The sequence below is a fragment of the Cynara cardunculus genome, unplaced genomic scaffold (genome assembly GCF_001531365.2).
Source record: "Cynara cardunculus var. scolymus isolate 2C unplaced genomic scaffold, CcrdV1 Un_Scaffold_6510, whole genome shotgun sequence".
Classification (NCBI taxonomy): Eukaryota; Viridiplantae; Streptophyta; class Magnoliopsida; order Asterales; family Asteraceae; genus Cynara; species Cynara cardunculus.
In genome coordinates, this window is record NW_020203008.1 from 12,383 (window position 1) to 27,375 (window position 14,993).

The 14,993-nt window shown below is 35.8% G+C and overlaps 1 protein-coding gene across 3 annotated transcripts; it reads right to left on the reverse strand.

Moving 5' to 3' along the window:
• Positions 1–765: 765 nt before the first annotated feature.
• Positions 766–13,717, reverse strand: LOC112504686 (casein kinase 1-like protein 11). Of its 3 annotated transcripts, none has more exons than XM_025108633.1 (15): positions 13,003–13,717; positions 12,874–12,914; positions 11,562–11,631; positions 11,257–11,405; positions 11,067–11,162; positions 9,482–9,493; positions 8,741–8,811; positions 5,970–6,031; positions 4,855–4,918; positions 4,678–4,762; positions 4,413–4,443; positions 3,922–3,995; positions 3,781–3,844; positions 2,210–2,343; positions 766–1,268 (listed from the first exon to the last, which is right to left on the reverse strand). In XM_025108633.1, the coding sequence occupies exons 1-15, from the start codon at positions 13,076–13,078 to the stop codon at positions 981–983; spliced, it is 1,317 nt and encodes a 438-aa protein (XP_024964401.1). In that variant the 5' UTR covers positions 13,079–13,717; the 3' UTR covers positions 766–980. The 3 variants fall into 3 exon arrangements, with proteins under 3 accessions (XP_024964401.1, XP_024964399.1, XP_024964400.1); XM_025108631.1 differs by having other exon boundaries at positions 4,413–4,539; positions 13,003–13,716; XM_025108632.1 differs by lacking the exon at positions 9,482–9,493 and having other exon boundaries at positions 4,413–4,539; positions 13,003–13,716.
• Between the last annotated feature and the right edge of the window lie 1,276 nt (positions 13,718–14,993).

A 14,993-nucleotide genomic window follows, 5' to 3' on the forward strand; every position in this document is an offset into this window, starting at 1 on the left:
TTTTTGTCGCGATTAGGCCCGGTAGGGACCGGTTAAGGCCCGGCCCGGGACCGAATTTTGGCCACCTCTAGATAAGAGTATGATGATGTTGTTTAGCCACACCCTTTTAAGCCCACGGTGCCGCCATCCAATATGTAAGGGCTATTCACCCAAATGCTTACACGGTAAGTATTTACCAGTAAATTCAACATTACCACTCACCTTATTGGATAAGATTATATTCCATCACCTTATTGGATAAGATTCTATTCCATCAAAACATCAATGTACGCAACAATTTACCCAATAAATGCTAATCAGGTGAAAGTCATCACTCTCACATACTGGGATAAGACTCTCGGTCCCTGTCATCGCTCTTACCAAATAAGATTCTTGGTCGTTAACATGTTAATCTAGCAAGATAAATGACCCGGTAAGCGTTTATCAGGAAAGCGTTTAGTGAACAGCCCCGTAGTCCCGGTAAGGATGAAAAGCCTCGGTTACTTGGTAGGCCCTTACCCAAACCAAACCATGATTTTCAAAGCAACATATCAAAAGTCACACTACCTGGTGATCACTTAACAATTTGTATTGGTAAACGGCCCTTGCTTTAAAACATGATATCTATGATCCACGACCAAACTAACGTAAAATCAGATTAATCTGCAACCTTTTTTGCAAACCAAGTTGGGGATGAATACAAAAACACACAAAGGCCAAGTAGACAGCAACATATTACACGAGAAATTTGCATGATTAGAGGGCATTCTTTCAAGGCATCAAGCAACATGTAAATGACCGTTTCTCTTGAAAAAATAAAGCTTAAACGACAAGGTCTCCAACATAGAACCAAAAGCAAACATTACAGTGGGAAGAAAGAAATAACGAACCAATAACCAATTTTTAGGTTTCGCTGTGAACAGATTATGGAAATTGATGGAAACATATGCAGATGCAAGTTGTACTTCCAGGGACCATATATTAAATAAGTGATAGTTTCTCTATTTCCTCTTACCTCCTGTGCCAATGGTTAACAACTCAAAGCTCCGAAGAGCATCATCACGACCACCTCTTGAGGCTACAGGACGCGTGAAAGACGATGACTTGGACTCAAATCCAGGTTGAGAGTGAAGTCTTTGGGTGGTTGATATGCGACCACTGCCTGAGCCCAGCCGCTTGGTTCGACCATCACTTGGCTCACCAGATGAGCTTGGCCGGCTGCTTGACACGACTGCTCGCTTTGAAGTACTACCATTCCGTGAAATGCGACCTCTGTCACCATCACCATGCTGAATTTGCAAATATAAACAAACCCGAGTACAGGATCAGAAAATTACAACATAAAATAACATGTTTGGTACATGGGACAAAATGAGATGACACAACAAAAACTTGTTGTCCCGCATTTGACACAGCATTAGACTGGTGGGACGGGGCGGGACTGATTGGGGCAAAATTCACGATCACTAAGTAACCAAACTGGGATAACAAATTAAAACCCTAAAACCTTGCACAACTTTTTCACCCACCTACCTCTCTCGTCTGTCCAGTCCAGTTTACATACCAAACACACCCGAAATATACAACACTTCAGGCTCGTCAATTTATAAAAAGCAGTTCCAAAAAAACTCAACCTTCTATTATAAACTGTCACAACTCACAAATATATGCAAAGTTTCCTTTTCTTGGTAACTTCTAAATCTTAGTTCACTGTCTTGCCGACTACACCATCCGTCTAAAATACAAGCGTCCGTATTTCTATTTTATTGTCCCAATATAAGTGTCTACTTTCCAAATCTACCCTTAATTATAAGATAAGGAAATTTATTACTCCCTCTATTATTAAGGGTACGATTGTCATTTAATTAATTAAAAACTGGAATAGTTGCATATTTCTATATCTGCCTTTTTCATCATGGAGAATTATTTCGGGACAGAGGGAGTAATATGGAAAATACTTTTGAATTTGGACCAGGGGTTTTATTTGTTTTGATCTTCCTACGGGACATTGAACCAACATTCAAACATTTCCTTTTCATAACTACATTTGAAATTGAAACGAGTACACAATAACTTCTCTTTTCTTTTTTATCTCCGTGGGAGGACAGTGCATCAAATACGTTGTGAAACTCAGCGACTTAATCAGAAGTTTCTTCTATGACTTAAACAGGGTTAGTTCAGAAACAAGATCAAGGAAAAAAAGTAGAGGGCCCTACGATTCTCAACTCACCACATCCTTAGACGATGTTACATGCTCTGAAGATCTGTGCCTCGGATGATCATTATGCAAACCGCTACCAGAACCATTCCGTCTAGTAAGTGCCTCGACTGCACCTGAGAATCTATCTCGAACCTCTTGTCTCACTGAAACAAACAGATGGTAATTAAAATTTGCATCCCCATTGTAGTTGATCGATATCAATATTCAAAATGGCAAAAGAAAAGTAAATGGTCTTTGCATAAAACTATGATCAATTAATGTTGTTAACAACAATCCGTAAGCAAGACAGGCCTACGTACATCCAAAAACTTGACTTTCGAGTGGGGATATACTGGGTTCGTTTGGTATAGTTTGAGAATCCCACAATATCATGATCATGCAGTCACAATCAATCATTAAACACAATAAATGATAGAGAATCTTGACTAGGTAGTAGGTACACATCTTATGTATCTTTATAAACGCGTGGTTGAATATATGTTAACAGTAGTAAAGTAATCAAGCATCTGATCTATTAGAAACTCAAAATGCCAAGGTCATTCCTTTGTCACCAGAAGGTAATGGACAGCCTCTATGCAGAAAGAGGAGGAAATTTTGCATAGAAAGACTTACTTCCCAACCCTCATAGACCGGGCAGTTGGGGTTGCCTAAATGCACCTCCATTCAATTTTCTTTTTACCAGAATATATAAGGAAATCAAAAGTTAGTAAAAGAACATTAAAAGAATAAATATGTGTGGAAAATGGAGTGCAGATCTCAACATTAATGATGGATCAGCAAATAATTGTAGAAATTGGTATCTGATAAAAGTCTAGAAACTCTGAAATTGCAAACAACCACGTTCCCAAGTGCTGCTAGAAACAGTAAAAGGAAGATTTATGTGAAAAATCTAAGTCTTGATTCGCTCCTGAACTAGAAACTTCTCCTTTTCAAAGCCAAATATTAATCCGGACTTTCTAATGCAACAGCAGGGAATGTAAAAGAGAGGTCACTGAGAGAACTGGACTTTTAGGGTGCATTTGGTACAGGGAGCAGGATGAAAACATGACTGAGGGGGACAAAAATGCATTTTATAGACTGAGCCACGTTTGGCACGCATTACACTGGCCAGGCATGACTGAGTGGGACAAAAATGCATTTGTATACCATCATAGTAGTTGGAACAGAAATCAAAGGGATGGGCCAAGAAAGGTGAATTACTAAACTAACCATGTCAAATTAAAACCCTAACGCCTTCCACTCTCCCACCACACTCTCGCCCCGTCCTTGTACTAAATGCACCCTTAAGTGTGAGCTACCACTCATGCAGCAACAAGCACCCGCCAAAACTCAAAGGGGCCACCAGCCACCCGAATCAATGTAGCAACCGGTGAGAGTGAGTCCACTGATTGATTTGGTAGTCAAAGCCAAAGACATTTATAAATTAGTGATTTGACATGATAAACACACATCCATACTTCAACTACACCACTTATCAGTAAAAGATGAAAAAACAATTATTGTAAAAATTACTACTCTGCCATACGCAACTTTTAACTTGATTAAAAAACAGACTGCCAACTAATGCTAGACAAACAAACCTGGGGTGGTCCTTTCTGCTCTCTCTGCTGATGGTCCAGGGTTCAATGGAAATTTTGCAGTCGTCTGTTTGTAATAGAGGCATATAAGAGAGAATACTTTTAAAAAATATATAAAAATAGAGAACTAAGAAATATACTGACCCTTCCTCTAGAACTGGAGCCAATTTGGGGATACTTCAATATAGTCCAGTCAAATACATAGTCAAACTGATAACCTGAGACAATTATTATAGCAAACCAAAGAAAGCTTAAAACATGTAATATACATTTGAAGAGAATAAAAGAAAATACGAAAGAAATAAAACTAACTAAATAAAATAACAATGCTGGATATATGGCTTTTAACAATCCCCCCCCCCCCCTCTTTTTTTCTCAACATGAATGTCCATTTGACTAAATAGTAAACATAATGAAGGAAAAAAGAGGTCCTCCAATATTTATTAGATTTAGGAATTTTCAAAATATCTCGAATAAAGCATCTTTACATATGTCAGTGTATTACATAAGAAATAAAATCCAATGTTGCTTTCAATTACCACATCTCCATTATTACTTTGGTTATGTTATATGTTCTCTTTAACAATTCAGTTGAAATACGAAGACAGAAGGGGAAAAAAGCTTATAATCCCTACCTTCTCTAATGAACAGATCACGGAAAAGCCTCTTCAAGTACGAATAATCAGGCTTGTCATCAAATCGCAATGATCGGCAATAATGAAAATATGATATGAATTCGGAAGGATAAGATTTGCAAAGCACCTGCAAGTTAGAAGTCACTTCAATACCGTGGATAAACTAAGCCAGTTTACGAATGCAAAGAAAATAGTCCTCTATAAACAAATCTAAAAAAAATCCAATTACCAAGAACTATTCAAGTATGTTGACTTTCAGTAATACCTCAATGGGAGTAAGCATCTTCTTTTCACTAATTTTATCATACTTCTGCTTCTTAGTGCCAGCTTTCAACCCCTGCCAGGGAAGGCTACAGCAGCATACGCATATACAGATAAGAACCAATTTAGAATTAAGAAGTGAAGTGAAATAAAAAAAGTTTTCCAATCATATATATTCAACCTTCCTCTCAGGAAATACATGAGTACATAACCAAGAGATTCCAGATCATCCCTCCTGCTTTGCTCTGCCATTGACAACCAAAATAACATCACCATAACTAATCAAGTAAAAATATCCTCTCCCTGAAGAATAATTCCAACAAAACGATTTGAAGACCTATTGATTCTAAAAACTGTGAATCATTTGGACCTTTCAATTCGGTCCATATCCGGTGTGGCCGTTAGAGCATTGAGAGGAACAGATAGCGAAATAGTACTGTGAGGGAAGGATGAAAAGAACCCCCATCGAGGAAGTTTTTCAATCACTGACTCAAACCCATGGCCTTTAAATCTAAAGTTTAACATTAACTCACAACTAAACCAGAGCCCATAACGTGCAACCACAGTGCTGTCACTACGGAAGTAGAAGATGCAGTGTGCTTGTCCAATATGTAATTAGGAATGACATTTCTGTACTTGGGATCTGTATTACCAGCTGATAACGATTTTGACAAGAACGCCAGTCATAGGATAAAGTCGTGCTGACAATTATCTGATCTAAGAGTCTCAATGAAGCTGAAAGTTAAATAATATAGGTTGGCAGGGACACTAGATACTGTTTATGAGCTGAATGTTAAAAGCAAAAACACAACCTATACACCAGATGAGTGTAGCAGAAAGGTGAATGCCTAGTTGGATTGTGGCCTCTCAATGAGGGATAGGACCAAAGATATTAAATTTTGAAAAGTTTGGGATGATATTGGTTGGGAATAAGTTGAGTCAACACCTCTAAATCAAGTTAAAATGGTTTGGTCATCCCCAAATTGGACCTTTGAATGCACAATCTAAAAGATTAGATTTGCACCAAGAATAGGTGGCTGATATAGGTTATAGGTGGCTGATATAGGTTATAGTCCTCAAATTTAATAATGATGGTTTAAACTTGTTTAGCCTCCTTGAGTTGTGTTTGTAAAAGGGATTTGCTTTGGTTGGAGCAACTCAAAAAAAAATGTCATAATTAGTTTGTGATGGAAGGAGTTGCTACCTTAAGCTCTTTTACATCACACGGTGAGGATGCACATGCAAGCAAAATTAAAAGCCATTCACAAACAAGTTGAAATAAGTGAGTCCACTCACCAACTCCAAGGTGGGTGTTAACACTGGCATAACGAGCTGTGCCTGTGAGATTTTTGTTTTCCCTGAAGTACAAATCTTTGTCAGCATATATGAAAAAGAATAAATGCAGTTTGAGCATTCCAAAAGAGGCCTATAACTAGAAGCAACATGAAAGACAACCAGAAGTAATGCGCAATTAACTACATTCAAGTTATATTGTTACAGTTGCACAAGCATGCACAAAGAAGAAAACTCGGTCCAGCACATGCCATGTGGAGAACATATCTGCTTGTTGAATGTAGCTTAGCATTCACCCTACATTCTAAACATCCTTCTAATGATTACAGTTGCAATAACTTGGGTGAACCATCTAGCAGCAATAGGTAATTGCATACATAAAATACATACAATATAATTTAAGGTCAAAGATATCTGCTATTGAATTAAACAGGCAAGATCATCCCTTAGCTTGTCACCTATTCTTACTTAATGGTCTCAAGTTAGATCAACATAACAAGACCATTTGATGATCAACCATAAAGACAGAAGCATAATTGGATCTGGTACATGTTACTTATTAACAAATATTATAAATGTAAATAGTTTTCTTTTTAAGTTGTAATGAATTTCTGTTGACTACCTAGAAATTTAGAATTACCAAGATCCATCCCTGCCACAAAAGGTTCAATCAAGGTTTCAAAGAACGGAAACGAGCCTCGAGGTGTTTTCCCTTAGGAGCGTGAGGCGTAAGCCTCAAAAAATAGAACAATGAAATTCTTAAATTCATAAATCCATAACACTTGACGAAAAAACATAAAAAACAGAATATATACTGTATACGTTAAACCAGATTATACATAAAAAAACAAAATATGTGTCTGAAAACAGCATATATACATAAAAAAACAGAATATGTACATTAAAACAACACATATACATTAAAAAAACAGAATATGTACATAAATAAGAATATATATATATATATATAAACAGATTGTACAAAAGAAGGCATAAAAGAACATGCAGATTACTATGTAAAATACACATACAAATTCTTACAAAAATATACATGTTGATACTATTAATATGCAGAAACTTAAATATGCTAACAAAAGAAAAGAGGAGAAATTGCTACAACCAACAGGTACAAGCAGTTGCAGAGATAAGAAGCAATACAAAAGAGAGCAGAGAAGAAGAAGCCGACAATAGTACAAACTACAAAGCTTTGCTTTGTTGATCGATTGACTTTTGGGAGAAGTTTTACATTCAATTTTTTAGTAAAAAAGAAAGAAATTGGGCTTGGGCATGAGCTACATAGAAGAGAGGCCAATGGGTTTCCTTTATAATATTAGGGTTTTCTAATATTCAGTTATTTTCTTAAAAGGGATGAAATTTTCTCAGAGAAAGAAACGCACGCCTTGGCGTCGCCTCGTCGCCCACCTCACACCACCAAGGCGCACGTCCCTACAGGATACCCTGAGGCAGCGCCTCATATTCGCTTTTGGACCGAACCGCCCTGAGGCACGCCGATGCCTCTGGCGTCTTCTAAAACCATGGGTTCAATACATACATTGTAGGACTATTTGATGAATAGTCAGATCTTATGACAACGGAGCATTTTTGCATAGAGAATGTGGAGAAAATATTAGGCATTCTAAAGAAAAAAACATAAACGAATTACGAAAATTAAGTTGCAAATCCATTGGATTTTTCTTTTCATCTTATTTCACAAAAATGCTAAAAAATATATTTTCGACCTTTAGCACAATTACCAGTGAAAACTAGAATGGTTCTTATTAGTAAAACAGTATTTGTGAATATATCCATAAGCAGATATGTGTGTACATAAACATGTGTCCATATGTATAATGATATGTGTGCTTAAATGCAGCCACAAACCGTTATGCCTAGTTACGACATTATTGTCACAAGTTGGAATCTTAAATAATTTTCATAGACTGGAATCATATAGGAAAAAAAAATTACATGTGAGATCCTTATTTTATCCAGTTGGCAGCGTTTGAGATAGAAAACCCACCCATTTGCAGACAGTCATTTTACATGGGTATATCTTTCAAACTGCAAAAGCAATGATATATGTGCAATATTTAGTGGAACAAGTAACCATTAAACACTTTTAAGCTATTCAGTTGTCCATTAATCAAAATCCCAATTCTGTACAAGTAGAGATACTTGCACCTCAACAAGAACTGCTAGAACACACAAAAACATAATGTTTTTCGACCAGAAAAAAAAAGCCTAAGCCTTACAAGCAACTTACTCATACAATACTCAACTAACAAACTAAGCTGGCTAAATAGATATTATAACTTGTTAACCCACATTATCGTCAAATAAAATGATAATAAAGCACACCATGTAGCTCACTACACCAAATTATATACAAAAAAAAAGTTAAAAGAGGACTTGTATTGATATATTTAGAGGGGGAATAAATAAGCTATGCAAATCAATGTGCATGTTTCTCAAAGTGCTCAACAAAACAAAAAGACTAAACTATGTTCTTTGTCCCTGTGGTTTGTTAAAATTTTGCGAATCTCGTCCATGTGCTTTTGAAATTACGGCTTCCATCCATGTAGTTGGCAATTCATTGTTGTTTTCGTCCCCAAGTCTAACTCCGTCAGTGATTTACCGTCAAGTATGTGGGATGAGGACCGTAATTTCAAAAGCACACTAACGAAAAACATAGTTTACTCATATAAAAATAAAGATACCACATCGTAAGCAACAGAAAAAATAATCTCAGTTTCCTGTAAAGATTATTCCGATACCTATATGCTATATGCTTGTGAGTCTGGAGATCCCTATACTTCTTCGCAAGACCATAATCAATAATGTAAACCTGTTGTAAAAATCAAAAGCACCAGAATTATGTTTTATCCTTGTTAGTGGAACTTGTGTTATGCACTATGCTGTTACAGCAGTCAAAACTTGAAATAGCGGCCAGGACTGTGATTTGACATAGCGGTTATCGCGATGGTATAACGGTCCACATATAGCAGTTCATGTAATCATTACAAATTTACAATTATATATACATGTGTGAATAGATGCATAACATAATATATATTCCAAAGAACATAAGAACATGTGAATAGAAGAGATGAGCAGTCAATGTTGGAAGACAATGTTGTTGTGAAGAGAAGATGCAAAATATAGACCTGAATAAACGAGATGAGAGAAAATAGCAAGTTTACACACCAATATTGCAAATGAAAATCAGCCCCCTAGCTCGCAATCCCTTAATAGACTTCTCTAAACCCTTTAAAAGACCAACTTAAAGCCCAACTCCTAATTGTGGTTTTCACACTGCTATTGCAAGTCATAATTGCGGCCCAATTGCAGTGATTAGCACCGATATTAGCAGCACCGATATTAGCAGAACCGCTATTTCTCACCGCTATTTCCCCTAGAACCGCTAATCGCTATAGCACCGCAATGCAAAAGAGAAAGCTCTTCCAATTGAAGAATAAACACTCCAAAATATATAAAACAGGTTCGGGTGTTATAACTGCAAGCATGTCCTGCATGACAGACGAAAACATCACTATGGAAGTGTGAATTCATTTGAAAATAATATGAAGCGAGAACCGCTTCAGGATCCTGAAAAATCTGTTGTTTAACATGGCACAAATTAGGTCATCAATTCCAACTCTTAGGACAGAAACCAAATTTTTTTCCATGTGCAGAATCCAGAAGGTATTAAGTTTAAAGAACCATCCATATAAAGAAGGCATAACAAAATCCATGCTATGGCTAACACAGCAAACCAAATGCGATGCCAAAATAAAATTATGCAAATCATCTAACCACCATTTCTTTGTGCATTCCTTTTCCGCCAAACACCTCTTCATCTTCCTCCTCCCTCCCCCTCCCCTCCTCTACCCGGTCATTCTTGATCCCATCACTGTAGCCCCTCACATATAGGTAACACAATTCCTTTATCAATCTACTTCTTTATGATTTGCAATTTCTTACCAATCCACATATCCTACTCTCCATCTCTCTTCGGTTCTTTGCCACTGCCCAAACTTCTGAAGCTATTGATGTCCTCTAGTCTGCCATTAGCGACCTAGACTACCACCCAGAATATTAGGGACTGCTAAAGACACGAAACAGCAACAAAACTACAAAACAAACACCTCGATCGTCTATGAAAATCACTTACACAAATGAAACAGCATAAACCATAAAATATAAGGCTTTGCAAAAACACAAATTTGCCAACATAAGTGATAAAAGATATCTTAAGCAGAAGCTTTTATATAATTGGACTCTAGCAGTGTTTTTTACTTCTTCCCATGTCCTCTCAGATAATCCAACATATTTCTCAGTTCACATTGAAGTCTCTAAAATTTTAACCATGTTATCCCAGACACACTCACACAGGTGCTCATTAACATAAGGCCACCAAAACAAAACTAATTAAACCCACAGTCTAGGACTACAGAACCCTTTGAAAGTATTCAAGGGCAGGTCCAATGATTCTTGGTAACATCAATCCAGACTATATATATCATGATCAGGTCCTATGATTCTTCCCATAAATTTTGGCTCTATCTTAATTGGCATAACCTCTACTATGTGAACATTCTTCCCCAAAAGTTTAAATCTTCCACTTTCCTGTTTTGGGTTATCAAGTTAAATATGTACTTCCCTCCTATCAAGTTAAATATTAAAGCTTCCACTATTCGCCTAACAAACATGAACGTATGCGTTTTTGTGTTTGTAAGAATTTAGATATCCCATATTCCCATTTTCCATCAGTACCCTCCAACTTAGTATGATATAGAGGACTAATCCATGTTTCCCTCATACTACTTAAATGTGTAAAATAAAAACATTTGTAAAGCACCAACATGATTTACATATTCAAATAACAAGTATTCAACATCTTCCAACAAACAGAGAACCACAGTACTGCAATGTGCTTAAATCATAAAATCAAAAACAAGTACAAAAACTTCAATTAGAAATGGTAAAACTAAAACACAAGAAAAGCATTTGTTGAAACTGAGAAATCCCAAATCTCCAAAGAATCAAACATGAGAAGACCATAGAGTATGTACGAACTATGTAACAAGTGGAAGAGACTACCTGATTTGCCTTCTGTCCTAGACCCATCAAAAAGTTGTCTGGCTTTATGTCACGGTGAAGAAAACCCCTTGAATGCATATATTCAACTCTGTTTATCTGAATGAAACAATGAAAAAGGCACAACCATTATTACAATAATGTTTGCTCAAACTCCTCATGATGAATGTGAAATGCAATGCAGCATACTTACCAACTGATCTGCAAGCATTAAAACTGTTTTCAGTGTCAACTTCCGATTGCAATAATTAAACAAGTCTTCCAAACTGGGTCCAAGAAGGTCAATGACCATAGCATTGTATTCCCCTTCAACACCAAACCATTTCAGGTGGGGAACACCAGCTGCATTATATTGATAAGAATGTATCATAAATTCTTAGATGTGACATATATGCCATAAAGCATGCAACTTTTTGATGTAATATATCAAAAAGCCCACCAACAAAAACTTGTAAAGTATAATAAAGACAACACACAGCAAGATGAAACGAAACTCACTTCCTCCTTGAAGAAGCATGTACAATTTGGACTCATAATGAAGTTGGGGGTGCTTGGTCTTGATAGATTCCTGGAAGCATAGACAATTTGGGACACAAAACATCAAATCTAGTTCTTTCATGGTACTTTCCTAGCAGCTTTTTCATACACAGAATTACATTTTTTGGTGAAGCCTTCTCCGGAAGCACAAAAGTAAGCATAAAAATTATATTCTGAACAAGTAGAGAGAAACACTTGGGTTGAACTTTATGCAATCAACCTCCTGAAAATACCATCTGAAAATGGAATAAAAGAAAATTCCATTCTCTTTGTAAAAAGTCGATCTTTGCCTTTAATTTTCACAAAATAAAAAAATTCTCAAGCATCTAAAATCCAATTATATACTTCTTCATTAATTAGAGGCAAACTTCATACACACTAAGACTAGTTACAACTTACAAAAACAAATTTCCGTGCCTACATATCAATATTAGTAAAAAACAAGAATGTTCTTTATACATACAAATGCAATAGCCAATAAGCATATGTAATACTACGATGTAACCATAGGTAGTAACAGATTTATAGCAATAAGAATATCAATATTTCCAAGAACAAGTTCATGCTACATGGTTTGCACTCTTCAGTTCAATATGAAGCAAGTGCAGTAAAGTCAAGACAAATTGACAAAAATTGTTAAAGATAAGGCATCCTGGGCCTAATGCACTAGAAGCTTAGACTTTTTTTCATTTCATCATCTGATTCATTTTTCGCCTCATAAGATTTTGAATTCCAAAATATATGAAATGGACTTTTGTGATTGCTACAATATCTCCTAGAAAACCTTGATGTCGAATGGAAGCGGTTGACTTCACATCATGATGTGTAAAAGCAAATAAAAATTAGCTTCTATCTAAAGTGCAAGGACACCTTTTAGTATGTATATTGAAGTGGGTTTAATTTGCTGGTCATAGCAGACCAAATGTTCCTTTGTATTCTAAATATTTAGCATTACCTCTCTGCTGTTCCAGAACACACATAATGAGTTGCTCTGATATTTTAGAGACAAATGAAATGATTATACCAATATTTCTGCTATGAACGGAAATAACAGATTTTTTTGAGAAGGGGTGTTGCTAACAAATCTATCAGAACATAAATGGCAGGGGGGAAGTGAACAATAAACACAACTACACAAAAATCAGATACTGAATTTAAATAAAAATCGTACACTACTTTATTACAAGAAACTCTGAGGTATATATGTAAATAAAATTATCAAGAACCAGAAATAGCATATACATAAACTAAATCCCAATGCCCCATAACATACCAGCTTCACAGCAACTTCTTCTCCACTTTGTACATTTACTCCTGAAAAACAGTTATGAAGGCAACCAAATCATGAAAAAGTGGACAATAAGAAGAGCATCAACGTGAAATCATGCTGATAAAAAGTTACCCAAATAAAGCTCTCCAAATGATCCACTACCAATCTTCCTCCCGAGCTTAAACTTTCCACCAATCACATGATCCATGATTAAATCCCAACCAAATAAACCCAAATAATTATCTTCCGTTCTTCAATTGTTTTGACAAAATTCACCGACTCAAAAAGCTAAAATCTACAAAATCCACCAGATCCACCTAAATCCACAGCAAGTATTCGCCAAAACAAAAGTCTCCACAGCCCTAATTTCCAAAATCTATAAACAAAGTTTGATATGAAAATGTTCGGAGAATAATGAGGATGTATTCTAGCGATGCGAAAAAGTTCAAAGCTAACAAGGAAGCTTTGGGTACCGATTTTATGATATACAGATGAACAAAAACAATGAATCAGTATAAAACCCTAGAACCTACATCATCGAGATAGTAAAAATGGTGTAGTCAAAAATCAAATCAAAATATGATTTTTGAAACACATTAATGTAAGACTCGATGATGATGATGATGATATATTTATATGTATATACACGATTGTGTGTTACGGACGAATGAGGCAAAGGGTTAAAAGGAAGTGAAGATTGAGAGAGATTTTTGAAGTCAGATCGGACGAGATGAATCTTAAAACACGAAATCGACGGGGAAATCCTTTTTAGGGGTTAGATTCCAAAGGATCTGTGCAAGAACGAAAGAATTGAAGCAGACGCCGAGTCTTTTTTGGGAAAAGTGGTTTTCAAGAAAAGGGGGATAAGAGGGACGGTAAGTGATTAATCTCCTCTCTTTTTATCTTTACGATGCCCATCTAGATTTTAACATAATATTAGTTGTCTTTTGTTTTTAATAGCTACTAAAATCTGAATTCTGATTTGACTTTTGATCTATAAGAGATGGTGTTGAAGTCTGAAATCTAAGTTAGTCAGACGGTTTATTTTTACGTCTTAAATCTGAATTAGTCAGACGGTTTACTTTTACGTCTGAAGTCTGAGCATGAGAGCATTTTTCACATGCAAATATTCATATTAACACAGCAAAACAGAACTAAGAAGAAAGAAAAGAAGTAACAATGAAATATTCAATTTGGCTACTATCCTATCAACCATAAAAACCAACTATGCATTCAGAGGGATAAGAGCAGGAGCAAAAATAACCTACAAGTGAAGAGTCTGTCTTCAAATTGCACTTCCTTTATCAAGAAATCAACTTATTGTTGCCTTCTATTGATTGATACGCTTCTTGTTCACATATCTAAAGTTAAATGTTAAGGGTAAACAAGGAGTAATGCCATTAACACCAACAATGGCATTGCTTCTCAGAGATCTAAAAGGAGGTGACTTTACAAGAAGTTGTTGTATGCCAAGTAAATAAAAAAATACAAATTTGATAATTAAGTAATGAAGGATATTGGTTCATCAAATATGTCTTACCAACCCTGCATCACCCACAAATAACACTCTGGTAAGCAAAACAAAGGATAAAATTAAGCAAAATTCTCGCTATTAACAGACTGTCTCCATACTTGACAAAACGAAGTTCCATACAAGGTATTGAAACCAATTTATGGGAATTAAGGTAATATAAACTCAAATTTGTGATACTTTCAAAATACAAAATTTTATCAAATTGTTTCTCCAAGAGCAAGCAATTATTATAAACACTCATATGAAAGAGAACCAAACACACGGATTTGTAGTACTTCGAACTGTATATGTTGGGTCTAAAATGTTGTATTCAAGTCCTCAAGATTATTGTGTTTTAGCATGCTTTGTAGTATAGTTTATTCCTTGTAAATGTAGGTATAAATAGCGGTAGTTTTGTTAGTTGGTGGTTAACAACAGTTGAGACTAATAGAGTGCATAATCAGTTGAGAGAATTCTGTGTATGTGAGATTTTGAAAGAGATTAAGAACACATTGTATAATTGATAACTCTTATTTTTAAGAGTTATTTCCTTTTTATTTACTCCCTTTTTGCTTTTATTAAATGCCCAATTTTGTTGTTTTTCCCTTTT

Coding starts and splice junctions, on each gene's coding strand:
- LOC112504686 (XM_025108631.1), bottom strand. CDS start 13,078: ATGGATCATGTGATTGGTGGAAAGTTTAAGCTCGGGAGGAAGATTGGT. Junction 11,406..11,561: donor CATGCTTCTTCAAGGAGGAA/GTGAGTTTCGTT, acceptor AATATAATGCAG/CTGGTGTTCCCCACCTGAAA. Junction 4,540..4,677: donor AGATGCTTACTCCCATTGAG/GTATTACTGAAA, acceptor TCTAACTTGCAG/GTGCTTTGCAAATCTTATCC.